The sequence below is a fragment of the Pinus tabuliformis genome, chromosome 7, assembly GCF_031772625.1.
Source record: "Pinus tabuliformis cultivar Carrire ecotype Pingquan chromosome 7, CPIR1, whole genome shotgun sequence".
Classification (NCBI taxonomy): domain Eukaryota; kingdom Viridiplantae; phylum Streptophyta; class Pinopsida; order Pinales; family Pinaceae; genus Pinus; species Pinus tabuliformis.
Window position 1 is genome coordinate 1,564,568,131 of NC_142293.1, and position 26,880 is coordinate 1,564,595,010.

Below are 26,880 nucleotides of genomic sequence, written 5' to 3' on the forward strand. Positions count from 1 at the left end.
CGTTGGAAAGCTTGTCGAGTCTACTTTCTAGAACATCTTGAATTTTTCAATTTGGAGCTCATTTGCCCTGTCAAAAGCTCAATCTCCCAAGACTAGTCAAAATGTGCAAAATGAGGCTGCCAAAATGCAGAGTGTTGTTTCAGTCAACTTTTGGAGGTCTTCCTCAACTCCAAATTGAGCTCAGGATGGCTCATTGGAAAGCTCTCTGTGTCTAGTTATCATTTGACTCATCAAGAAAGTCATTTGGTCACTCTAGCTAGGAGAAATATTGATTTTCCCAAGGTCACTCCAGAAGTGCATCAACTCTCTTGAGGCAACTGTATTTTTGACATTTCTCTAAAACCATGACACCTGTGTAAAAAGTGAAGGAGGTTTTTCTTCCTTGGCCTATTTTGGACAAAAACCTCTCTCACGTTTTCCAAATTCTTCCTTGTTTGGTCTAAAACATAGTTTGAAGAAAAACCGGCCCTATGTGTGGCAAATGATTTGTCCCTTGGAATGACTTATTGAAAAATGATGGAGACATGATGTGTATGAGTTGGAATGGCCTCATACTCGCTGAAATGACCTCCCTTATGCCTCATATACTTAGATGTCTTTGATTTCATAGCCAACCCTAGCTCAATGGGTGAGGAAATTAGGGTTTAGTGCTTGTGGAAAATGATGATTTGGGCACCCTTGGGAAAAAACAACTCCCTTTGGCATGTACTTAACCCTTTGAAACTTTACCCTTTCACTTGACTGTTTACTTTGAAAAATTGATCTTTCGATGGTCTGGCATCTTTGGAACACTGATTTAACAGCTTGGGATGGTGAAATTATTACATTTGAAAGACATAAAATTACATAATGAAATAAGCATTTCTCTTTACAAATCATCTTCACATGGTGAAGGGATGTTATTTGATCACCCTTTACTTGCTGGTCTTATGCAATGGAATGGAACCTTGGCAACCCTAATGACCTAATGAAACCTTGAGAAACCCCAAAGACCTAATGAGACCTTGAAGGACTGAATTTCAAGACAACATAATGACCTCAAGACTGATACAAATGGCATGATAAAAATAACTTTATGGATGATGTACAGTCAACAAGATATGAAACTATGCCAGCAAGTAATCACATTTAGGGAAGAGTGATGTTTTTGGACTAGGACTACCATCAGTGACTAATTTTTTTGCATGACCTAGTGGAATGATAAAAAATTTCTGAATCGGACCCTTAAAATGATATGAAAAGAGGATTTTTGATCACTGATGGCAGGATGCAAATACTGACACTAACAACAGGAAAGAGGGAGGCCGAATTATTGTGCAGAGGAGGTCGTACAGAGTAGTGCGTGTTAGTTTTTGTAGCATCAGATGTGTTCTAGCCACAATTTGTTGGAGAGGCTAGAATACATGAGATCTCACCAACCCAGAAATCGTTTCTGGAAATTCTCCCTAGAAGTGTCTCAATTAGATTATTAACTGTTTTTAAAATATTTCCTAAGTCTAAACTTAGGGAATATGGTTAATTAATCAATATTAATTGAGATAAGGTGAGAATAGTCTAGAAACTCACACAGATCGATCCAGAGATGATCCTAGCCATCAATTATGTTTTAATCTTGGTCGTTGGTGCTCCAAAGTGGGTTACAAGCGGAGGTTGATGTGGTGATGGAGAACACACTTGAGCAGTTCAATTTCTTGGCAAATCGATTTCTAGAGTAGTAGAAATCAGTTGCCGGAGAGAGCCAGGGATCAACGCAGTGAGTGAGGGGCAGGGATAGTGATCCAGAGGAATATTTCCAGATTCGGAGAGGCAGCAGCGAGAGGGCTGTAATGACCATAAACTGGAAAACCGGAAGCATGAAAATATAATTTGCACTTACCTGAACTGCTAGCTGATCCCGTGAAGTTGTCGATACTGCTGATGTTGAGCTCCAATTACCAGGGAGACCAATTCCACCCAGCCTGATTGAGCAGAGGCTGGCTGCTCAATCCAGCAAGCTTCTCACAGAAGCCCACTGTCCCCCGTGCCCAGAACCTCAGACGGATTCAAGCTCTTCTAATAGCAAATCTCTCACACTGAATTCCTCCTCTGAAGTTTCACTGTTCCATCGCCCCCCCGTGCCTGGCTCAGCCCTGCGGTTTTATAATTTGCGGGCTTGGCGGTGGCCGCCCTCCCCTTGCGGCCACCGCTCTTCCTCCTTCCGCCACGCCTCCGCATGCATTTTCCGACTCTCTGCAATTTACGTCCTTTTATATAAGGTCTGAATTATTATTTACATTATGAAGGTTAGGTCTATTTTTATTATAACGTGAAATTTTATGAAGTTTAAATTCTATATATTTTTATAAAGTTTTAAATTTATATTATAAAGTTTAATTCTATATATTTTATAAAGTTTTAACTTTATAAAGTTTAATTCATATATTTTATAAAGTTTTAAATTTATAAGGTTTAATTCATATTTATTTTAAATATGAAGTTTATATCAGTTTTAAAGTTTTAGATCTTTATATTAGTTAATTAATTTAGATGGGTCATTACAAGGGCCGAGTTATCCCAGTGAGGCAGCAGAGAGCTCTGCGCAGTAGCTTCAGAGAGGGGAGTTCAATTTGCTGGATAGAAAATTGTTCTTAGTTCCAGAGGCCAGATAGAGGTTTCAGAGGGCCAGAGAGACAAATTTATCAGCAGCAGAAGGCAGAAAGACTTCATTAGAGACCAGCCAGAGGCTAGACGTCGTAGTGATTTTGTAGTGCAGCGCAGAGGGTGACGTGGAAGCTTTAGGAGGCCGAGTTTTCTATAGGCAAGTTGTGCCCAAATTTCTTGTGGAGTAAGGGTAAATTCCCTTCAATAATTTTGCCCAAATTTTCTTGCTGTGGATTGTCAGTTTCAAGCATCCAGATTGTACTCAGATTTTCACTATTGCGTAATAATAAAAACCCTTGTTGTTGCACCGATTTTCCCACATTGGGTTTTTCCGGAGGCATTTGTCCAAAAATCATTGTCTCATATTGTGTGTGTGCTAGCATTTCTCAGTTTCCAGCACATTATTTTTCCGCAGTATTTTATTTGTGAAGATTGCAGTGTGTTTATTTTGATATTTGTCGTAGTAGATATATTGTTAAATTAATTAGCAATTAGGAGAAATGATACCAGTTGTTGCAATAGGCTTCCATATTGGAATTTTCACATGGTATCAGAGCGCAGTTGATCAACCAGAGGGCTTAGAAGCGAAATAAGGAATTTCGCTGTTCAGTAAGAGTAGCAGGCCGAAATTCCCAGGCGCAACGCAGTCTTTTGCAAAGAGGCCGAATTACTTGAGGAATTTCAATTTTTTCTGAGCAGAGGCAGAAAAATTTGATTTTCTAGGTCGAGTAATTCCAAAGGCAGAGGGAGCAGCTCAGATTTTTCTTTGGGAAGATCTTTAGCTAGACACAGAGGGTTTTGCAGCAGTTCGCTAGAGCGGAGCCAATGTCGTGTGGAAAAGAGAGAAGCACTCACAGTTGAGGGAGAATTTTCCTCAGGGAACTTCTAGTCTCAGAAGTTCGATTTTCCTTATAGATTGGAAGTGTTTGTGAGTAGATCTTCTCACTCCAAAAGGGAGTGTGAGTGGCACAGCAACACCCAAGAAGAAGGAAAGAGGGAGTTTTTGACAGATCGTTGAGATGGCCATTGCAGGGCTTCGTGATCAGGATAAGTTGGATGGAGCTTCCAACTATGTCATCTAGAACGCTAGGATGTCCTTCCTTCTTGATGAAGATGGCCCGAAAGCCCACATTGATAATGTAGTGGCAGTTCCCCAGGGTGCAGATCAACAGAAAGAATAGAAGAAAGAGATGGCGCTGGCAAAACGGTTGATCTTGGATGGAGTCCGAGATCATATAGTCTCACATATAGCTAGCAACGATATTGCCAAACAAATGTGGGATGCTCTCTCCACGTTATACCAGGGAACTTCCGAGCAACGGAAGATGTTTCTTGAGGAGAAGTTGAGATGCATCCGGATGTAGAAGGGGGAAGGCATAGATCCCTTCCTTACCAGAATTCAAGAGGTCCGAGACCAACTGTCAATTGTTGGGGCAATGCCTCAACCCACAGAGTTAGTGCGATTGACACTCAACAATGTCTTAGAGGATTGGCAAGTCTTTGTCCAAAGCATATTGGGCAAAGATAGGCTACTAGAGTGGGATAGGATGTGGACCGATTTGTAGCAGGAGGAGTTGAGATGAGCTATGTTGAAGAGCTCCATCAGTGGTAGCAGCTGTGAAAATTTCTAACATGAAGTTCTGCTGCAGTAATTGATTTATTTCTCCTACTTATTTTCCACAATAAGTTATTTACAAAACCCTTCCGTAAACATCAAAGTAAATTCTACTGTAGTTGTCACATAATAGCATAGAGAAAAGAACAGTGAAATACAAGCACAAGAATCAATCACATCAACACAGTTATTTTTGGACAATAGTCCCCAGAAAAACCCAATGCAGGAAAATCGGTGCAACAAATGAGGGTTTATTTATTATTCTTCAACAACAATCTCTTTACAAGGAATGATTTGTAGAACATAGAGAAACCTCTGAGAAAACACCTGAGATAATTTTCCTCCACCCTTTGGAGAAATTATGACACCCAAGAGACCCTCCAGCCTCCACTGCGTCATCTCTGCGTGAGGACTGCGTCCTGTTTTGCATTGCCCTCTGATGCACTGCATCCCCTCGTCCTCAGTCTTCGACTAATGCTGATACCCTCCTCTTCCTTCACCCTGCAACTCTCCTTCTGAAATCGAACTCTTACTCCTTGAGAATCGACTTCCCTCGGGTTACTGAGTATTTGCTCGGTGTGTCTCCAAATGACTCTCAAGTCTTCCTTTATACTTTTCCTGTTGAGATATCAACAGCCGTGATCTAATCTCTAATCAATGGCTAAGATTAAATTAGACTTGATCCTCGTCTCTTAGAAGCTTCTCACCCATATTTTCATTAATACCCATTAATATTTTAATTTTCCTAAGTTTAGACTTAGGAACCCCATTAAAAATATTAATTATTTTAATAAAATACAATCCAGGTGGAATTTCACCAAATGAATTTTGGGTTTTGGATATCTCATGTTTTCTAGCCTCTCCACAAAATTTCAGAGCTAGAGCACATCTGATGATACCTAAAAAATCAACACTCCCTCTTAGCGAGGAATGTGCTCTAGCAATACTTCCCAGCAGAAGTATCACACTGATCCACGGCATCGGTCCTCTGTGCTGCTGATGCTCGACCTGCTGCCCCTCATCCACTGCGCTGCTGCAATCTGTACTGCTGCCCATGACACTGCCACTGTCACTGTTGCATCTGTACTGCAACTCCCTCTCAATATGCTGCATCATGCTGCCCATAGCATTGTCACTGCTAACTGCTGCACTGCAACTCCCTCTTAAGAACTGCACTATCTGTTTCTGCTACTGAAACGGATTCTCAATCATCCCCATCTTCTCCCTGAAATAAACAAACTTTGTTCTTCCTAGAGCCTTGGTGAGAATGTCTGCCCCCTGTTCTCCTGTTGGAGTGTACTATAACTGTACTGTCCCTCGCTGGAGACAGTCTCTGATAAAGTGACACCTGATGTCAATGTGCTTCGACCGATCATGAAAGACTGGATTCTCAGAGAGCTTGATGCAACTCTGATTATCACACACAATATTGGTCGCTTCCATCCTTCTCTTGAATAGATTCACAAGCAACTTCCTAAGCCATATGGCTTCACACGACACTGTGCTAGCTGCCATATATTCAACTTCAGCTGAGCTCAGAGCTACGGATTTTTGTTTCCTACTACACCAGGAGGTCATTCTTGATCTAATGCTGAAACAGTACCCAGTGGTACTTTTCCGATCTACGGAACTCCTAGCCCAATCTGCGTCAGTGAACCCACTCAGACTGATATCATTGCCTCAGGTGTACATTAATCCGTGTTTGGTTGTTCCTCATATATATCTGAGAACATGCTTGGTTGTTGCCCAATGTGCCCTCTTCGGTTCCACCATGAATTGACTGAGGGTGTTGACAGCGTAACAAATGTTTGGCCTAGTATTGACGAGATACATCCAGGACCCTATGAGCTACCTGTACAAGGTGAGATCTACTTCCTTATCTTCAAACGCATCAATCTTCTTGTAGTTGGTAATCATTGGAGTAGCCATGGGCCTACAGTCCTGCATCCTGAACCTTTTTAAAAATTTTGTAGCGTATCTCCCTTGTCCAAGGAAAATTCCACCCTTTTGCTGCCAAACTTCCAACCCCAGAAAATAATGCATCTGTCCCAAATCCTTCATGTCAAATTCTGTAGCTAGGTTTTCCTTGCAATCTTTGATGAGCCTGTCAGGAAAAGGTCATCCACATATAACACCAGAATTAGAGGCTCATTCTCTACAATTAGATAATAGAGGTTGGGATCTGTGTCACTCTTGACGAATCCCATCTTCTGCAAGTAACCATCAATTTGACCGTACCATGCTCTAGGCACTTGTTTAAGCCCATACAAGGCTTTCTTCAACCTACATACATGAGTTTTCTTCTCATGTGTCTCAAAACCCTCTGGTTGTTCAATGTATACTTCTTCTATCACCTCGTTCAAGAACGCAGTCTTGACGTCCATCTGGTGAATCTCCCACCCCATTTGTGCTGTAAGGGATATCACAGATCTAATAGAAGTATACCTGGCTACTGGGGCGAAGGTTTCTTCATAGTCTATCCCTTCCTTCTGAGCATACCCCTTAGCCATGAACCTGGATTTGTATTTTTCCACACTGCCATCTGCAGCATATTTGACCTTGTAGATCCATCTTGAACCTAAAACGGACCTGTCGTGAGGCCTAGGTACCACTTCCCAGACATCATTGATCATTATGGAACTATATTCCTCCACCATAGCATCTACCCATACTTGATGTTGAATGACCTCCTGAAAACTAGAGGGTTCTCCAACTTGAGCCACCAAAGCTTGGTATCTATCTGGTTGTCTATGCTCCCTTTTCTCGTTCCTAGGAGCTCCAATGAAATCCTCTGCATCCCGTAGTATCTGTCGAAGTTCCCGACTCGTTCTTCCATTGGTAGTGGGTAGATCTATTTGCTCCTCCTCCTGAGATTCCACCTGCTGTGATGCCTCTGGATTCTTGTCCTTTGGAGAAATACTGGTGCTGGTTTCTGCTGGTCAAAGTGGCTGGACCAATGGATCATCCTTTGACTGCTCTTCGGAAGGCATTTCTCAAGATTTCCTAAAAGCTCTGTCCTCCATGAACTTTACATCCCGTCGTACTATGATCTTTCTATTTCTCGGAAGGTAGATTCTATATGCCTTAGCATTCTCGCTATATCCCACAAGATATCCTTTTTCTGCAGTTTGATCCAACTTCTTCCTCTTTTCTTCAGGTATATGGCAGTATGCCAAACTCCCAAATATTCTGAAATGACTCACTTCAGGCTTCTTGCTGGTGAAGACACTCTCCGGAGTAATCTTACCTAATGCCTTGTGAGGAGTCATGTTCTGAACATATATTGTTGTACTGCATGCTTTTGCCGATAGAAATTTGGATATATCCTGATCATACAACATTGCCCTCACTGCTTCAACAATAGTTTTGTTCTTCCTCTCTGCTACTCCATTCTGCTCCGGATTATATGGAGCTGTCCATTCTCTTTTGATGCCTTCCCTTGCGCAGAAATCAGTGAAGTCCTTATCAATGTATTCTCCACCATTGTCTAAGCGCAACACTTTTATCCTCTTCCTTGTCAGATTCTCAACCAGAGTTTTAAACTCTTTGAATCGATCAAAAACCTCATCCTTGGTTTTTAGAAAGTAGATCCAAGTCTTCCTGGAATGGTCATCAATGAAGGTGACGAAGTATTCGGCACCACTAAGAGATTTTGTGGACATGGGTCCGCAGATATCTGAGTGTATCAATCCTAGAACACTCTTTGCCCTATTGTTACTTCTGGAATACGCTACTTTGGCATATCGTCTCGTTTGGTACTTAATTCTGGAACTCTTGTGACAGTTCTTCTGAGAATTCTTAGAGCCCCATGGTGTAAGTGCCCCGCTCTTCTGTGCCATAGTTCATTCAAATCTTTTTCACCACTGCTGCCTATTAGTGCCATTGGAGATTCTAGCTGTAAGTTATATAGTCTGTTACTTCTGACTCCAATTTGGGCCTTCTTCTTCCAACTCGGATGTTTGACATATACTTTCTTCCCAATGAAGTAAACATCATAGCCCTTGTTCTATAACTGAGATACAGAGAGTAAGTTCATCCCCAATCCAGGCACATGCAGCACATTGGTAGCTCGAAGCCGATCCCCTGCTTCTGTTTGAAAAACTACAATACCTCTTCCTACGGGGGTACATTTTGACTTATTTCCCATGGTGATTTGGAAGTTCATCTGTTCTTCTTGATAGCTCAAGAAACATTCTCGTATTCTTGTCATGTGCATAGAGGCTCCACTATCAATATACCAAACCTCAGAGGAAGCAGAAACTTCCAAGCAAGCGACTTCTTCTTCCAGTCTGGAAGCTAACACAGAATTGTCGTGATCCATTATATTCTTCGTGCTTTCCTCTTTCCCAGGAGAACTGCGTGAGTCCTTTTGAGTTGCTGCTCCAACATCATGTTCACGACTCATTGCAGATTCTCTAATCCTGTTGCCCGATCTCTACTTTGATACCATGTGAAAATTTCTAACACGAAATTCTACTGCAGTAACTGATTTATTTCTCCTACTTATTTTCCATAATAAGTTATTTACAAAACCCTTCAGTAAAAATCAAAGTAAATTCTACTGCAGTTGTCACATAATAGCATAGAGAAAAGAACAGTGAAATACAAGCACAAGAATCAGTCACATTAACATAGTTACTTTTGGACAATAGTCCCTGGAAAAACCTAATGTTGGAAAACTGGTGCAGCAGATGAGGGTTTATTTATTATTCTTTGAAAACAATCTCTTTACAAGGAATGATTTGCAGAACATAGAGAAACCTATGAGAAAACACCTGAGATAATTTTCCTCCACCCTTTGGAGAAACTTTTGACACCCAAGACACCCTCCAGCGTCCACTGCATCACTTCTGCGTCATCTCTGTGTGAGGACTGCGTCCCTTGCTGTGCCGCCTCTCTGAGTTGTCCCTCTGATGCATTGTGACCCCTCCTCCTTAGTCCCCGACTGATTTTGATACCCTCCTCTTCCTTCACCCTGCAACTCTCCCTCTGAAATCGAACTCTTACTCCTTGAGAATCGATTTCCCTCGAGTTACTAAGTATTTTCCCGGTGTGTCTCCAAATGACTCTCAAGTCTTCCTTTATACTTTTCCTGTTGAGATATCAATGGTTGTGATCTAATCTCTAATCAACGGCTAAGATTAAATTAGACTTGATCCTCGTCTCTTAGAAGCTTCTCACCCATATTTTCATTAATACCCATTAATATTTTAATTTTCCTAAGTTTAGACTTAGGAACCCCATTAAAAATATTAATTATTTTAATAAAATACAATTCGGGTGGAATTTCACCAAACGATTTATGGGTCTTGGAGATCTCATGTGTTCTAGCCCCTCCACAAAATTTTAGAGCTAGAGCACATTCGATGCTACTCAAAAATCAACAACAGCAATAGTGGATCAAATGTGGTAAAGGAGGAGGAGAATGTGGCCCTCGCATCGAAGGGTCCCAATTAGGGGCAGGGGGAGCAGAGGAAGAAGAAGGACCTATCAAAGGTCAAATGCTTCAGATTTGGTGAGTGTGTCCACTACATTACCTGTGTCCTCTCAAGAAGAACGATAAGGAGGAGAAGCAGGACCAGTGGGCAGCCTCAGTAGAGATCGACAGGTTGTCCTCCAGGTTGGAGGAAGACTTCGCGATGTTTGCAGATATACCTCCAGGAGTGAGATGGGGAGATTTGGTACTGGTGTACTAGATAACTATAGAGAGTGGGCAGGATCCTTGAGGAATCCACCTCATGGATCATTACCTTGCTACAGGGGCCCATAGTATTTAGTAGTAGGATGGATCAGTGGCAGTGGATGCAGTCAGAGACCGAGTGACAGTTGCAGAGACTAGTAGCAATCAGTTGCTGGGGAGCACTGTGCAGTGTTGACAACAGAGCAGGGGCCTCAGTGCAGACTTGGGAGACAAATGCATCAAACTGAACATAGTTGATTCAGTATTCTGGATGCTTCTCAGTTGCAGTTGCAGCAACAACAGTTGAGAGGGAGTTGCAGTGCAGATGTGGTGGTGGCAGCAGTATAGCAGTGTCAGCAGCAACATAGATGTAACGTATATCAGAGTTGCGCAGTAGTTGGTGGGCAGTATGGCCAGAGATTAACAACGTGATAGGAGATGATGTAGAGATAGGGTGTTGTGGCAGGGTGTGCAGCACTAGAATGCATTCCTCGCTAAGAGGGAGTGTTAGCTTTTGTAGCATTAGATGTTTTCTAGCCACGAAATTTGGTGGAAAGGCTAGAATACATGAGATCTCCAAAACCCAGAAATCTTTTCTGGAAATTCCGCCTAGAAGTGTCTCAATTAGATTATTAACCGTTTTTAAAATATTTCCTAAGTCTAAACTTAGGGAATATGGTTAATTAATCAATATTAATTGAGATAAGGCGAGAATAGTCTAGAAACTCACACGGATTGATCCAAAGATGATCCTAGCCATCGATTATGTTTTAATCTTGGCGTTCATGCTCCAACAGTGGATTATAAGAGGAGGTCGATGTGGTGATGGAGAACACACTTGACCAATTCGATTTTTTGAGTAGCAACAGTCAGTTTCCAGAGAGAGCTAGAGATCGAAGCAGTGAGTGAGGGGCAGGGATAGTGATCCAGAGGAAGATTTCCAGATCCGGAGAGGCAGCTGCAAGAGGGCTGAGTTATCCTAGTGAGGCAGCGCAGAGCTCTGTGCAGTAGCTTCAGAGAGGGAAGTTCAATTTGCTGGAGAGAAAATTGTTCTTAGTTCTAGAGGTCGAGCATAGGTTCCAGAGGGCTGAAGAGACGAATTTCTTTGCAGTAGAAGGCAAACCGACTTCATCAGAGACCAGTGAGAGGCTAGACGTCAGAGGTTTACTTTATCAACGGGCCCAGGGGCCTTTGGAGGGGTTTTGAGGAGTTTTTATGAGGTTCGATGGCATTCGCTTGGTATATTCCATCATCTGCACAGTTTGTCTTTCGTTCCGTTGCATTCCGACAACTTTCAAAAAACAGAGTTATTAATGGGTCTGACTCAATTAGTTACGCTTAAGGTGGCATTTTGGGAGGAATACTTGGCAAAACACCTTAGTGTAATAGCTCGTTGGAACCGGAATGAGAAGATCTACAGGATGGGATAGTTAGAAGTGATTTTCAGTGGCCTGAGGAGGCATGGTGGCCAATTTACCATTTTCCCACATTAAAAAGAATATTTTAATTAAGGGAAATGTGCTCAATGATTAAAATAATAATAAAATAGGAGCTTCTAGAGGGGTCCATCAGATCTATAAAAAGAGGAGGGGACCATTAGAGGATATCTTGGATTTGATATTGTTTCTTGTATGAGAGGTTGAGAACCTGGTTCTCTACTCCATTGGTAGCCCCAGGATGGAAACCCTCCGGTGATTCAGTGAGATTGGGCGAGTACCCATCTCCCCTTGGTGAATTCATCCAGAATTTACAAGAGAGCTTAGCAGTGGCAGTTCAGTTCAGTTTAGGTGGAGGGATCGTACAACAGTGGAGCAGATTATCTTGGAGGCCAGCTTCTCATCTCAGCTATTTGGTTGTAAACTTGTATATGCATGTAACCCCAGTTTGTCTATTATATTAAAGGCTGAGATCATTTTCTGTTTGTCATGTTGTTGTGTTGCTGAACTCTATTGGTTATATTTTACATGGAAATCTTTTGTTAATTGAATGAAATTTTGCCTGAAGCATTTGTGAGTTGAAATTCCAAGAGTCTGTCAAATTTTCCCGTTTGGGATATTACAGCTTGATTGGAGGAAATGCCTAGCCTTATACACCCAAGACTCAAGAGGCAATTATTCAAAAATCAGAGACTTTTTGTGGCCTCTCTAGATCCAATATCGTATGGATTGTTACTTCTTTCTTTCAGCCTATCCTGACTTCTAGTGGTGGTAAGCAATGCTGTTGAGATCCACATTGGGATAAAATTGGCACAGGTTTGGAAAAACAAAAAATTGTAAAAATTGGGAAAATATCGGGAAAAATTGGAAAACGTTGGCAAAATGAAAGAAAATACAAAAAAAGTCAAGTAAAGAAACAAACACTTAAATCGCCAGCTGTCCATGGTTCGGCGAGTTTTTCCCATGGTTTAAGATAAAACTATGTTTTTTTCACCCTTGGAAAAAATTGCTGATTTTTTCGGCAGAAGAAATTGGCCACCCCAAAAAATCGTCATCTCCTAATATTTTTTCACAATAAAATCGCGATGTTTGTGACACTGGTTGTAAGTACTAGCTAGGGTCCCTTGTTTTGAGAACCTATCGCTGTTAGATCTTTAAGACAATGGAACTTCCTCTTGCTTGATTGATAGACATCTGGCCCCCAGAATTCTCTCTAGTTTCAATCAAGTAATCAAGCTTCCTTTGTGAGGGAGTCTCAAAATTATTTCTATGTATGTTATATTGCAACTTGGTTCACAAGTAGCATCACAGTCAAGTATATATTCCTTGATTGCCATTTATTCATTAGCATAAAAAATAAATAGCCTAGATTTCTATTAGTTGACGTGAAGAATTTACCATTATTTATTGTTCTGTTATGCTGAGGTTGTTAATTTGTATTCTTATAGTTTCAAGCCACTTTTGTTATCCCTGAATTTTGTAGGATATGGAACTTGCTACTTAGTCATCCAAATTTTGGAAATTCCTATCAAATATATCATTATCAAGTAGAATTTGTAAGCACATGCATTTGTTGTTCCCTGGGCATTTTGTTATATTTCGAAGGCACAGTTTTTTTACATCTTATTGGTTTTTCTGTCACTATTTGCTTCATTCCCTAATAAATAAGTTTTTGTTCAGAAGCAGAACTGCTATTTATGTTACATTGTTTAGATCCTGATGAAGGTTGTTTCCAACAGGTTGAAGAGGCCCAAGGTCAAGAGGCTCCTGTCCAGAGACTAGCTGATGTAATTGCTGGACCTTTTGCATATACTGTCTTGACTCTCTCAGCAACAACATTTGTTTTCTGGTGTGATTCAATTTCATTTGCTTAATTTTCTACTGATAAGAATTTCCTTTTATTTGGTATTTGCTTAACATTTTCTGTCAGTATTTCTATGCAAAGAATACAGGATGTATGATCTAAGTTTCTAACCATACTGAACTCTGAAGCATACAGAGAAGCCATAAAGAATATTTCAGCATTTATAATTACCATTTCCCTATGGTTTTTGGTATGTAGTGCATTGAAATTATCCATTATATGTTTTAAAGGAATTGTTCCTAGCAGCCAAAATAAAATTTGAATTTAATGCATTATTAGACATGAAAATAGTAGAATGAATAAGCATCTACCATATAAATAAACAAAAATATGCTAAGAATGATAGAAATCCTAAACTAATTCTCTTTAGCTGTATAAGCCTTTTCCTTGTTCCTACTATGTTTTACTTTTTATAATTCATTCAAAGTTGTTAGACTTAGACTCAGGAAAGGCTCGGCTGGCCTGAGGCTCAGCAAGACTTGGTGACTTAGCAAAACTTGGTTCAAGATTTGTTGAAAATCGATAAATAGGCAAAAAACAAAAACAAAAAGTATAGTAAGTTTTTTGCGGAAAAAATATAATAATGACATTTTCAATCCATGTAGGATATAAAGCAACAGTCCATGCACCAATTCACCAGATCCTCTCATAAAATGTAATAGCAGAAAATTTGACCCTTAATATTTGTTTGGAAAATAGTAAACTGAAATTTGAAATACGAATCAAATAGGTTGTAATCCATGATTTAATGACCAGATTGAAAAATAGTACCGAGTTCAAGAATTAAACAATGAACTATGTAACTCATAACATAATTAAATTCAAAATAGTGAATGTGTCTAAGTCCATTCTTGAGTCTCTTGCACAACTACGAGGACACCTAAAATAAGCCCTTGAAGAGTTTGTGCCAACATCTCAAGAGTGAAGCTGAAGTTGATGCTGTAATGTTGGTGTATTAGGTGTTTGCAATTGAGATAATGGCATGATAGAGCGATCCTGAGTCTTTGCATCAAGTCAACTCAAATTATCATTAGGAGAATCATCATTCAAGACCCATTCAGACATTAGATCAATCTTATCCAATAAAATTGGATCCATATTGTTTGCTCACAACTGTGTTGTGAGAAGGCAAAGGTTGCAGTAAATGAAGAGCAGCTCGTCCAACTGCTCCTGCTCCAACCCATTGCACTTCTTGGTGTGGATGTGCTCAAATACTGATCAGTGGCACTCACAAATTGAAGAGTTGCAAGGATGACAAAAAATTCCGATGGTGAGTTCTTGTAGATGTACTGTCTCATAGTCGCAATCTATCCACCAATAGTGGTTATAAAGATAACAAGACTACAAGTTTTGCGATGCCAAATATGAAAAAGTAACCTAGGAAATTTTAAATATAACAATTTACAAATTAAATATTAAATGACATTTTCTCATCATCGAGATTTAGGTTGAATTAAATTAAAAAATGCTAGCTAATCCTTGTACAGTTCTTGTTGCATATTGATCTTGTCTTGAATGTCTTGATCTGGGTACAACCTCTCAATAACAATTGTCACGCCTCTCATTGCCTCAAGATCCTTCTGAATTTTAGACCCATTACTATAGAGTATCTTTGAATTGGGATATGCTCTAACCACGTGCAATGATGAATGTAGCAGCTTGACCCACCCAAAATTAATAATTACCCATAAGGGGAGATGTTACCCCTCATGTCAGTAGGGGTACACATAAAACTTTTCAAAATGCATTAAACACCATTGTAGACCCAAGGTAACAAGTTAAAGCCTTGTAACAACCATGAGAGGCCTTGTATTAGGTGTCACAAACCTTGTGCTTGGTTGGGCCATGGCTAGTCTGTTTGGGTACATTTATGGCTTTTTCGTCTTGGATAGGATTGGAGGGCCTTGGAGGGCCTTATTTGGGACTTGTTATCCCTTTTTACTCACATGTGGGTTAAAAACAGGCTTATTGTTATGTGTTATCATTGAGATAACTATCTTTTAGGTTGTCTTGTGACCTACTTAACTTGTAATCACATATTTTATTATTTTTAGGGCTTTCAGTCAATTTTACTCGTAAATCAACTTGGTTTCCCTCCTATAAATAGAGAGAATTCGATTTGGAAAGAATCATTGTGACATACTCACTCATTCATTAGAGTGCACACTAGTACCCTCTATTTCTCTTGGATGCAATATAGCATTGATGTAGTGAATTGTGTTGGGGAGGATATTGTGATTGGAAAGAATTTTCTTTTAGATGATAGAGTGTGATTCTATGGTGATTTTGTGCAAATTTATTGTAAATATCTTCTTCCATTTTGTAATTGTTGTAGAATTAGGGTTTCATTGAAATTTTCACCATATGTGTTGAATTTTTTATGGCTCTAACATCTCCTATTGCAAAATTATCATCTGGTTTCAATCAATGAACCTTGGTATAGCTTCCTTGACTTTTTATCACCCATTGATTAAAAGTTACCAGGGTTTTGATGAAGAGAAACCTCTTTGTAGCATTCTCTCTCTCATAAATCATTCTAATTAGTCTTCTTCCATAGACCTCGCCCTTCGACTCCATTAGCCTAAGATTAATAAAAGACACTAGTCCCTTAGTGTGTGAGTCCTATAAGATCTAAAACCCTAAATTTATTTTTTTGTGTTTACTAGGGTAAATTAGGGCTAGGTTATGGTAAAATCTGCATTTAATAGCATAAAATACATTGAACCTCACACTCTGAAGGTTAGGCTTTGCATATACTAAATTGGAAAAACAAATATATCATTTTTAAGGATTTTTCAGCCAGAGTTTTAATGCTGACGTGTAGTATCCCTTTCGAAATATTTTGCAGGTTTTGTAGAGGAAACTAATTCAACCACAATTTCTCCATAAAATTTCCATTCAATTTACAAAAGATTGCCATGTAAAATAAAAGAAGAGAATGTTGCATGCAATTCAATGAAACAATGGGCAGAAAATAATCTCAGCTTTATTATAATATAAACTGGAGTTCACATGCTGATACAATAAAATAGCTGAGATGGGAAACTCGCCTCAAGAATCTGCTCCCATACTGTGTTGGCTCTCCAAAACTGAATTGAAATACCACTGCTGAGCTCTCCTGTGAATTCTGGAAGAATTCACCTAGGGGAGATGGGTACTCGCCCAATCTCACTGAATCACCCTAGGGTTTCCATCCTGGGGCTACTGCTGGAGTAGAAAACCGGGTTCTCAACCTCTCATACAAGAAGAAATATGAAATCCAAGATGTTCTCTAATGGCCTCCTCCTCCTCTTTTATAGATTTGATGGACCCCTCTAGAAGCTCCTTTGGACCCCTCTAGAAGCTCCTATTTTATTATTTTAATCATTGAGCACATTTCCCTTAATTAAAATATTCTTTTTAATGTGGGAAAATGTTAAATTGGCCACCATGCTTCCTCAAGCCACCGAAAATCACTTCTAGCCATCCCATACTATAGGTCTTCTCGTTCCGGTTCCAACGAGCTATTACACTAAGGTGTTCTCCCAAGTATTCCTCCCGAAATACCACCTTAAGCGTAATTAATGGAGTCAGGGCCATTAAAACTCAGTGTTTTGAAAGTTGTTGGAATGCAATGGAACAAAAGACAAACTGTGCAGATGATGGAATATACCAAGCGAATGCCATCAGACCTCATAAAAACTCCTCAAAACCCCATGAAACACCTCCTGAAGCCCTTGGGCCCGCTGATGAAGTAAACTTGCACCTGTGACCTGTATGCCCTGGCCCTGAAAATCCTTCCTAACCATGCCATGAGGAACACTAGAAAAAGGAGCATTACAAGTCCTCCCGCCCCAAGATTGCTTGCTCTCAAGCAATCCAAGGCTGTGGACCAATATGGTGGCCCAACACAACTGAGACCCAATGCCCGGATCCCATACGAACCACTGGGTGATTCTCTGCCTCTGTATCAACCCACCATGAATAGACCCCTCAATGCCCAAATCCCAGACCAATCTCTGACTGAACCTGTCATCAACAAATCCTCCTGGATCCCAATGCCACCAAGAATAAGCATCAATGCTCCACGGCTCCTGTGGTGCTATAGCTATGACTGTGAATGTTGCCCCACCAACTGTATACCAACTCATCACCTCTCTCCAGTCCAACCCCTGACTCAATCCAATTAAACCTGCTCTCCTGATGCCGAAATGGAATGTTGAAGAGCTGTCGAGCTGTATCCCACTGCCAGTGGATCATGTGATATCCCTCACCTCTGAGGGCTCCTGCAATATGATGCTCCTGACTAAAAATGATACTTCATCAAAAGGATACCAACGCATGATCTCCCACCAATCTAAGTCATGGACTCGGGTGTAGGGAACAAGTCTGCTATGTTGATGCTGGTCCATGCCGAACTCATGCTACTCTACCTGGTTGGACAACCATATCCATCGAGAAAATCCTGCCTCTCTCCCTATAATGGGTACAAGTAGCCAAACTATTCTGCAAGCCCCGTCTCTGTACTCCTGGAGAGGGCTACCGCCTGAAAATGTTGCAGCTTGGCTGGCTGCCACTACATCTGTTTGCACCTCATCAATGGGTAGACCCAAAGATGGATGCACTGCCATCTCCCTCACCTGATAGGAAACTCCACGCTCCTCCAGTCCACCAATCTCCTGCCAAACTGTCTTGTCATACTCCAACATCTCTTGAGGACAAGTATCAACGAATATCGTCACTCGGCCAACTGTCTGTATATCTGTCTACTCATCAAAAATTGACCCCAAGGGTGGCTGCTCATCCTCCTCCACATCACTCAAGCATGAGTGGTCAGGTCCCCAAGGTTCCTTGCAGATGAAGCAAAGGCCCTTCCTCCTCAACTCATTCCTGCTACATGGTTGGTCACCATAAATCCACTACAACTCCTCCTGGGTCAACCGTCTCCTGAACAGTCCAATGTTTTTCTCAACTAACCTTTTGGCTAGTTCATAAGCAGCAGGTGAAACCAATTGTTCCTCCCTCCAAATGGCCAACAACTGAGACTGCAACGTCCTGCAAATGGCATCATGGCCTCCCATACATGAGGACAAAATGGACTGCATGTGTGTTATGAGTGTATTAGGATGATGTTTCCTAATGCTGAAGAAGTATTGGAACATCTGTAGGAATAAGTTGTCACATCCCAGCTCAAACATGAGGTCATAAGATCTAACCAAGGCCATGACTTCTAGAATCTCATGCTTCTTCCCAAATGTAGGACCCTCACTATTATCCAAATTCTGAAAAGTCTTCACTATAAGTTTGAAGACTCTCCTCATAAGGTCGTCACTGTAAGGAGGTATAGGTTCGGTTAGTATCATGATACTACTAAGACAGGAGGCAATTGGAAGTTTCACTCCTAGACAAGGGTGCTCCAAATACTTGGGCTGTACTAAGGCAAGCATAGTTGGTTTTAGAGTCCAAATCAAGCTCCTCCCATCTGATTGATCCACCTTGGGAAAAGAGTGAAGCAAGTTCTTCTAGTTTGAGAAGGGATTTTACTGAAAACCTCATGGATTTTAAATCTGTCCCAAGTGTGAAGAGTGTGTCTCATCTCATGTCCTTCCTGTGTTGATTTGGGGTAGCATCGGATGCGCTTTAGCCATGAAAATTGGTGGAGAGGCTAAAGCACATGAGATCTCCAAGACCCTGAAAGGGTTTGCGCAGATTCTAAACGGTTTGGGAGATATTAAAATAATTAATATTTTTAATGGAAGTCATAGACTCATAAGTCTAAACTTAGGAAAAATAAAATATTAATGGGTATTAATATAAAACTGGGTTAGAATGTTCCAAAAGTCATGGATCAAGCCAAATCTAATCTTAGCCGTTGATTAGAGATTTAATCTCGGCTGTTGATGGACCAACGAGAAAAGTATAAGACGAGGCTTGAGGGTTAGTTGGAGAACACACCAGAGTGATCAGTCATTCATTTTGTTAGAGCGGGGTTGCTAGGCAAAGTTGAATCAGTGATCAACAGCGAGGGGCAGTGAGTATGAGGCAGAGAGGCAAGGACGATACTGGGAGACCAGCACAAAAGCCGAGAGAGCAAGAGCATCATCAAGTCCTGGCTACATAGAGCCCAACAGAGGCAGCGCAAAGCCCAGAGAGACTGCGTCATCCATGCAAAGGGTAGAGGGAGTGACGCAGATACTCCCAGAGGCTGCGTAGTGCCTTAGAGGGATGATGTAGGTCAGAAGGAGGCTGACGCAGTGGCCAGAAGGGCCAACACTGAGCTTAAGTTGTGCCAGAGAGGGTTTCGTGGACAAGTTTTCTGAATACTTGTTTCCAAATATAGAGGTATTGCTGCTATATATTTTTCTCTGTCGGGTGAGTCGGTTTAGGCACCCAGTTGTACTCAAATAGACTGCATAATAATAAAACCCTCTGAATAGCTGCGTTGGTTTTCCCGCATTGGGTTTTTCCAGGAACATTGGTCCAAAAATAATGGTGTCACTTGTGTGTTTGTTTTCTTTCAGTTGATGATCTATAGATGTTGTGATTGTATTGTGTTTATTTCAGTATTTAATGTATTAAATAACTTGCTCGATTTTAAACAAGTAGAAGAAATAAACCATCAGAATACAGATTAATTTTCTAATGGATAGACTTAGAAAATTCAACATGGTATCAGAGCGTGGTTGCAGATCACAAGATAACTGAAGGCATCAGCGTAGCAGAGCATTTTCAACAGATTCAGTTGTCCTGAGTGACAGAGTTGATCCTCGCAGAAAGCGACAGAGGAAGGAGTGACGCAGAGGGATTGCATCATCAATCTGGGCTAGAGAGAGGTAGTGCAGAGGCTGAGGGAGGCAGAATCAGGCTAATGCAGAGCCATGCAGAGGCCAAGAGGGCTCACGCAGTTGGCTGAGGGAGTTGATTTGTAGTGCCAGGATTGCGCAGAGCCAAGTGGCTCAATCCTTCAGTCGCTGGGGCATAGGAGGCTGTGGTTAGTTTGTGGAGCGAAGCTGGTGGGGTACTGTGGTCAGAACAGTACCTAACAGGGCAAGACCAAGGTGGAGGGAGTTGCCGCCGTGGCGGATTTGTAGCCAAGGAATCCGGATCAGTGTTAGACGATCGGAGTGGGGCAACTTGACGTTGGCAGAATGATTTCCAGGAGGGAAATTGAGACTCAGTAGGAATCGAATAGAGGACTTCCAAGAGGGAAGTAGAGAGACTCGGAGGAGTCGACAGAGAAGAGCATAGAGATGGTCGTGAATGGGCTGAGAGATCAGGATAGGTTGGACGGAGCGTCCAACTTTGTGGTTTGGAAGGCCAGGATCTTGTCCATTCTAGACAGACATCGCATCAAGGGCTTCGCCTTGAGAACGATGGCTATCCTAGTTGACTCGGTAGCAAATGATAGGTACGAGGAGGCAATGGCTAAGGCAAAGTGCATCATCCTTGATGGGGTCAAGGATCATGTGGTACCACATATTGCCGAGAAGGAAACGACAAAGGAGATGTGGGACACTTTGAAGACATTGTACCAGCATACTTCTGTGCAGAGGAAGATGCTCCTGGAGAATCAGCTAAGGGCATACCAGATGCAGAAGGGAGAGCAAATAGATGTCTTCCTTGGTCGATTGAAGGAGATCCGTGACCAGCTAACTTCCATAGGGGCCACGCCGGATGAGGAATTGATGGTGAGGACCGCACTGAACGCAGTCTCAGAGGATTGGGAGGTATTTGTCCAGAGCATACTAGGCAGACGAGTCTTCCAAATTGGGAGGAACTGTGGGTGGCTCTTCGTCAAGAAGAGATCAAACGACTAATCAAGGTGGGGAGTAGCGGAAAAGGGGTCAGGATCAAGAAGGATGAAGAAGAGGATGCTGCTCTAGCATTTGCGGGAAAGTAGGAGAAGAGGAAGAAGAAGGACCTCTCCAAGGTCAAGTGCTTCCATTATGGGGAACTGGGTCATTTTGTGAACCAGTGTACGAGGAAGAAGAGTAAGGGAGAGGCTTCTGACTCGAAGGCAGTGCTAGCTAGGGCGAAGAAAGAAGTCGAGGAGGATGACGATTGTGCCATGAGTGCTCATGTCCCAATTGAGAAGAAGCGGGGAGACATCGAGCTGTAGTCAGACGGACTATAGGCAATGAGGGGCAGGATTCTTGAGGTACCCAACCTCTTGGATTATACCTTGCTACGGGAGCCCCAAAGAGGAGTAGCAGGATTGGCGGATGTGGGTAGAAATGGATGCAGATGAAGTGACAGAGAGTGCTACAGTGTAGGAGTCCTTGGGCAACGTGAGGCTAGTAGGCTGCAACAGTGCGAGAGGCATGGGAGTGTTGCACCAATGCAGGACGACACAGAGAGGTGTGCAACGGTGAGAGATGCAGGGAGTTGTTGCAGCAGCGCAGAGGCCAGTAGAGGGAACACTTGTTAGCTGTAGAAGGAGCCTCAACATCGGGAGTGTTTCTAACCTGACAGGGATGTCAAAAGTTGGGTGGATTAGTTACTTCTTAGTAACTGAGTTGCAGTGCAGTAGCAGTATGTAGTAGCACGATGCAACATAATGAGAGGGGAATGCAGTGCTGGGAGTATGGACTAGCAGCAACACGGATGCAGGGGGAGCTGCCGTAGGAATGCAGCAGTGGCAGTGGCAGGGCCATGGGCAGCGGTACAGGGTGCAGCAATGCAAAGGATGTTGGGCGGGGGGGCCTAGCATCAGCATAGGGACCGGTGCTGGATAATCAGGGTGATACTCAATGTGGAGTATTACTAGAGCACATTCCTCGCTAAGAGGGAGTGTTGATTTGGGGTAGCATCGGATGTGCTCTAGCCATGTAAATTGGTGGAGAGGCTAAAGCACATGAGATCTCCATGACCCAGAAAGGGTTTGGGTAGATTCTAACCGGTTTGAGAGATATTAAAATAATTAATGTTTTTAATGTAGTTCCTAAGTCTAAACTTAGGAAAAATAAAATATTAATGGGTCTTAATATAAAACTGGGTTAAACTGTTCCAAAAGTCATGGATCAAGCCAAATATAATCGTAGCCGTTGATTAGAGATTTAATCTCGGTCGTTGGACTAACGAGAAAAGTATAAGAGGAGGCTTGAGGGTCAGTTGGAGAACACACTAGAGTGGTCAATCATTCATTTTTCTAGAGTGGGGTTGCTAAGAAAAGTTGAATCAGTGATAAGCAGCGAGGAGCAGTGAGTACAAGGCAGAGAGGCAGGGACAATATTGGGAGACCAGCACAGAAGCCGAGAGAGCGAGAACAACAGCCAGTCCAGGCTATGTAGAGCCCAACAAAGGCAGCACAGAGCCCAGAGAGACTTCGTCTTCCATGCAGAGGGCAGAGGGAGTGACGCAGAGGCTGCGCAGCGCCTCACAGGGCTGACGTAGAGGGTCTTGGGGATGACGCAGGTCAGCAGGAGGCTGACACAGTGGCCAGAAGGGCCAGCGTTGAGCTTCAGTTGTGCCAGAGAGGGTTTCGTGGGACAGGTTTTCTGAATACCTGTTTCTAGATATAGAGGTGTTGTTGCCGTATATTTTTCTCTGTCGGATGAGCCAGTTTAGGCACCCAGTTGTACTCAGATAGACTGCATAATAATAAAACCCTCTGAATAGTTGCATCGGTTTTTCCCACATTGGGTTTTTCCAGGGACATTGGTCCAAAAATAACAGTGTCACTTGTGTGCTTGTTTTCTTTCAGTTGATGATCTGTAGATGTTGTGACTGTATTGTGTTTATTTCGGTATTTAATGTATTAAATAACTTGTTTGATTTTAAACAAGTAGAAGAAATAAACCAGTAGAATACAGATTAATTTTCTAACAGATAGACTTAGAAAATTCAACATCCTGCAAATCATTTGGCTGTTCTTCCTGTAGCATAGAAAGTATCCCCTTAAAAAGGAATCTGTTGATTGCTACTACTGATTTACTAAGGGAGTTTATAAAGTTTTGATCCATGTTTGAGTTCAATGAAGTCAATTACATAAAGTTGTTTTATACATGACTAGGACTGACGTCATAATAGAAGTATACAATAAATAACTAGCTGACTCTATACATAGACCTCTCATAACATAAGCATTCTTGTTTGTGGCAAGATGCATGCAACCTCTCAAACTGTTAAACCCTACCAATTATGCTCAACCATACCTCAGTATCAAGTTGTCTTTTAAGCACTTAGTCATGAATACATATACATGACAGATGAACAACAACAATACAAGGTAGCTTTAAATGACATTCGTGATTTCTGAAGCTAAGACTCGGCCTTGCTTAACAAACTTGTGACAACTTCTCTCTACCACACATACTCTGTTATAGCACATTCAAAGTACTCTCTCACACTTAGTTGACCTGATACTCACATCATCAACCAACATACAAGCCCACACACAAAAGGATTTCTGCAAACCCTATCCCTATCTCAACAATACATTAATGTAAAATGCATACAAAAAACAAATATTAGCAGTAATATGATGTTTAACCCACCCTACAGTAGTGACATATTGGTAGTTAAACAATAGTTGACTATGACACCTTCAACGACACAGTAACCACAGTTGGTCTGACCACAATTTCAAGATATAGGAGTGCAGTATCTTTGTTACAGGTGGTCCACACTTCACCACTGGCCCTCAAAAGAACGTAAACGTTGCAACAATTTGACCCTTCCACAAAGGAACTTGCGTTGAATGCTGAGACGATGATTCTATTTCAGTTCGTGCAGACCCTGTGCCCACGATCTACGAGACTGCAAACTATTTTCCCTTCGCACATCAATGATGCAACCATCACGTTTGATGCGTGCGGCTCCCTTAAATTATCTGGATGGTTTCGACCCTTGTCCGCAACTAGTTTATTGACCCATGTTGTTGTCACAGAGCATCCTCAACACTTAATTCTACTTGAATTATATCCCTTGCATCTGTCGTTCATCTCCAAGCTTGTGTGCGGTTCATTTGGTCCGTGGATAATTGCTGTAGTCGATCGAATTTTCCCACGGGCTTTGCTAATGCCCTGAGTCAGCACAAATCTCATGGATCGACACTCCTTTCCTGCCCTCGATTGGTCTGTCAGTTATTATTCCCTCCAAAACGTGCCTCCGCCTATCTAAGAAACACTAACGATCCTTTTCCATGCAGCGAGTTCCTCGATCTAGCTCTCGATGAAGAAACTCACTCAGCTATATTAAACACACACATAAAATAAATACTCACACACATCGAAAACTGACATGGCGGAAAAGGCAGAGAGCCATCATGTGGTCTCTCATGCTCATGTATTTCTCTCTTTTATTCAAATAATTTAATAATACATTTAAATACATGAGTAAGTGGTCTTAAGATAGTGCGTCTATCTTAGACTCACTTGGTTGAGACAATTTCTCAACTACACACTAACTTAGGAGAACTAGCTGGAGAGAATCTCTCCTCCTAACTAAACTCCCTAGTTTGAGGAACTAACTCTCATGATTTAATTTAATTAATTATTTTATTTGGATTTATAATTGTTTTTAAGAGAGAGAGCAAGGAACCATCTATCAAGTTCTCAAGTTGCTCCTCAAAAAAACACTGCCTGAAAAACTGCCAATGCTGGATGCTGGAAAAACTCAAATCTGAAGAGAACATGAATCAACTGCATGCCTGATTCATCTCTGAATATCACTTGACAACTATATCACGTGCCAAGCTGCAAAAGGATCCAACTATCCTTTGCTTGAAAACAACATCCAGTGTCCACTGACACAATTTGATGAACGCCCACTGACGTATTTGCTGATGATGATCGCCCACTGGCTAAAGATGTCGAAAAACAACTCATTGTTGCTTTTGCTATGATGAAAGCTGCTCACTGCTGCTTTTGTTGTCAATCGCTCACTGGCGAATTTTCTGATGCTCACTGCTGATGAAAAATGCCCACTGGCTGAGGAAGATGCTGTCTGGCTGATGAAGATGCCCATTGGTTGCTTTGTTGATGTTGTCGAGACTTTCAGTTTGACAACCACTTGTCAATTTCATTGACATTTCCCCCCCTTTGTCAGCTGAAAGGAGAGGCAATCTTGTCCAAATGATATTGGAACTCTGAACTCCCCCCCTTCAGGTGTAGGAGTGTTTCACTGGTGTACTCCCCCATTCAACTGCACAAGAGTACCTTCTTCATTTTTACTGTGGGTTGCATTATGTGTGAGTGAATGTGATTGTAAAACTTATACAATATTCTGGCTGTGGATGACCATTCCCAGGGATCAATCCATGAATAATTTATCTTCAATCTGATTGGCTGTTGTTGTTTGCTGCATTTCTCTGATGAATGATTTGACTTGCCACAATGGTGGCAAGGATGAAGATCAAAACACTGATCTTCCAGATGACTAGTTCTTTGACAATGAGAACATTTCGGTTTGTCTGCAACTAGAGTTTGCATGCATTTCTGTTTGTCTGCACTTTCAGTTTGTGTGCATTGATGTCTGTCTGCAACTTGCGGAGAACTTGCTGAGGTGATATGTTCAAGTAATCCGGCACTAACGAACTGAATGGGCTGTGAATAATCAAGGATATGTAAGTTGTCGTCATCTTCGACATATCCTAAGCCGCGTCAATTTCGATTACTTTGAATTTCTTCCCATGGCTTGATGATGGGTTTGGAAGAAAGTTGAATTTGATCATGAACAACTTCGACACTTGAAGTTGTTTGGATGAGTGATTTGGAATCAACATCTTTATCTTCATCTGTATGGTTGAATGACTTGGAAGAAGCACTCTTCTGTTGCAGCTCATCTCTTTGTAGTTGCGACTCTAGTTGAAGGAACTCAATTGTTTCATGTGCATGTTGAATATGCACTTGAATGTCAGCAAGAGTTGCTTTGTTGATTTGTACCATACCGTCGGCTGATGATAACATTAAATTGTGAAGAATTTGGGACAGCTGAATGTGTGTCGCCATGTTGTCTTGCTTACTTTGAAGTCAGGCTCGCTTGGTGTAGAAGTCATGCTTGAAAATTGCTCACTTGAGTCGATCACTGAAATGACATGCTCACTTGTACTGGTTGTTGATGGCTGATGCTTTTGAACACTTGCTTGAATTGCTGACTTGTGCTTTCTTGAATGTACTCACTGAATGTGCTGATTTTAAACAAGAAAGGGTGTCGAACACTGTCGAAAATGCACCCAAATGATAAATGATAAGTTCAATGTTCAAGTAACAACTGACTTGACTTAATGATGCACTTTAAAAAATCAAATGAGGGTGTCGGTTACAACCGAAAATGCACCCTTACAATTCAACTTAATTTGACTTTGATTACAATCCAACTTGCAAGTTACAGTTTTGGATTGAGCAAGTGCAATTTGCCAAAAAATTGTTGTTGAATTGCTGCAAAAAATTTGTTGATGTAGATGATAGCTTGATTGGATGTTGATGTAGAAATGTCTTGACTTGAAATGCTTGATTTTGTAGCGTCCTTAATTTGATGGCATGAATTAGCTGTTGTGAAATGTTGTTGCAGAAGATTACTTTTATCAAGTCGATGATGTGATGCTTTGTGCTTGTGTACTTATGTGCATGTAGTTGTTTTGTTTACAAAATTGACACAAGTCATGCAAGCACATTCACGACATAGTGTGTACCTATGATCCACTTATTCAATTTTGGGCGGATCT

General features: G+C 41.5%; 1 protein-coding gene across 2 annotated transcripts in view; it reads left to right on the forward strand.

The window, feature by feature from the left end:
- Nucleotides 1–26,880, forward strand: part of LOC149254022 (copper-transporting ATPase PAA2, chloroplastic) — a 407,965-nt gene that overhangs the window by 164,867 nt on the left and 216,218 nt on the right. For both annotated transcript variants that reach the window (XM_089460050.1, XM_089460049.1), the window contains one exon: nt 13,111–13,220. In XM_089460050.1, coding sequence (XP_089316176.1) covers nt 13,111–13,220 — 110 coding nt within the window. The remainder of the gene's footprint in view (nt 1–13,110; nt 13,221–26,880) is intronic.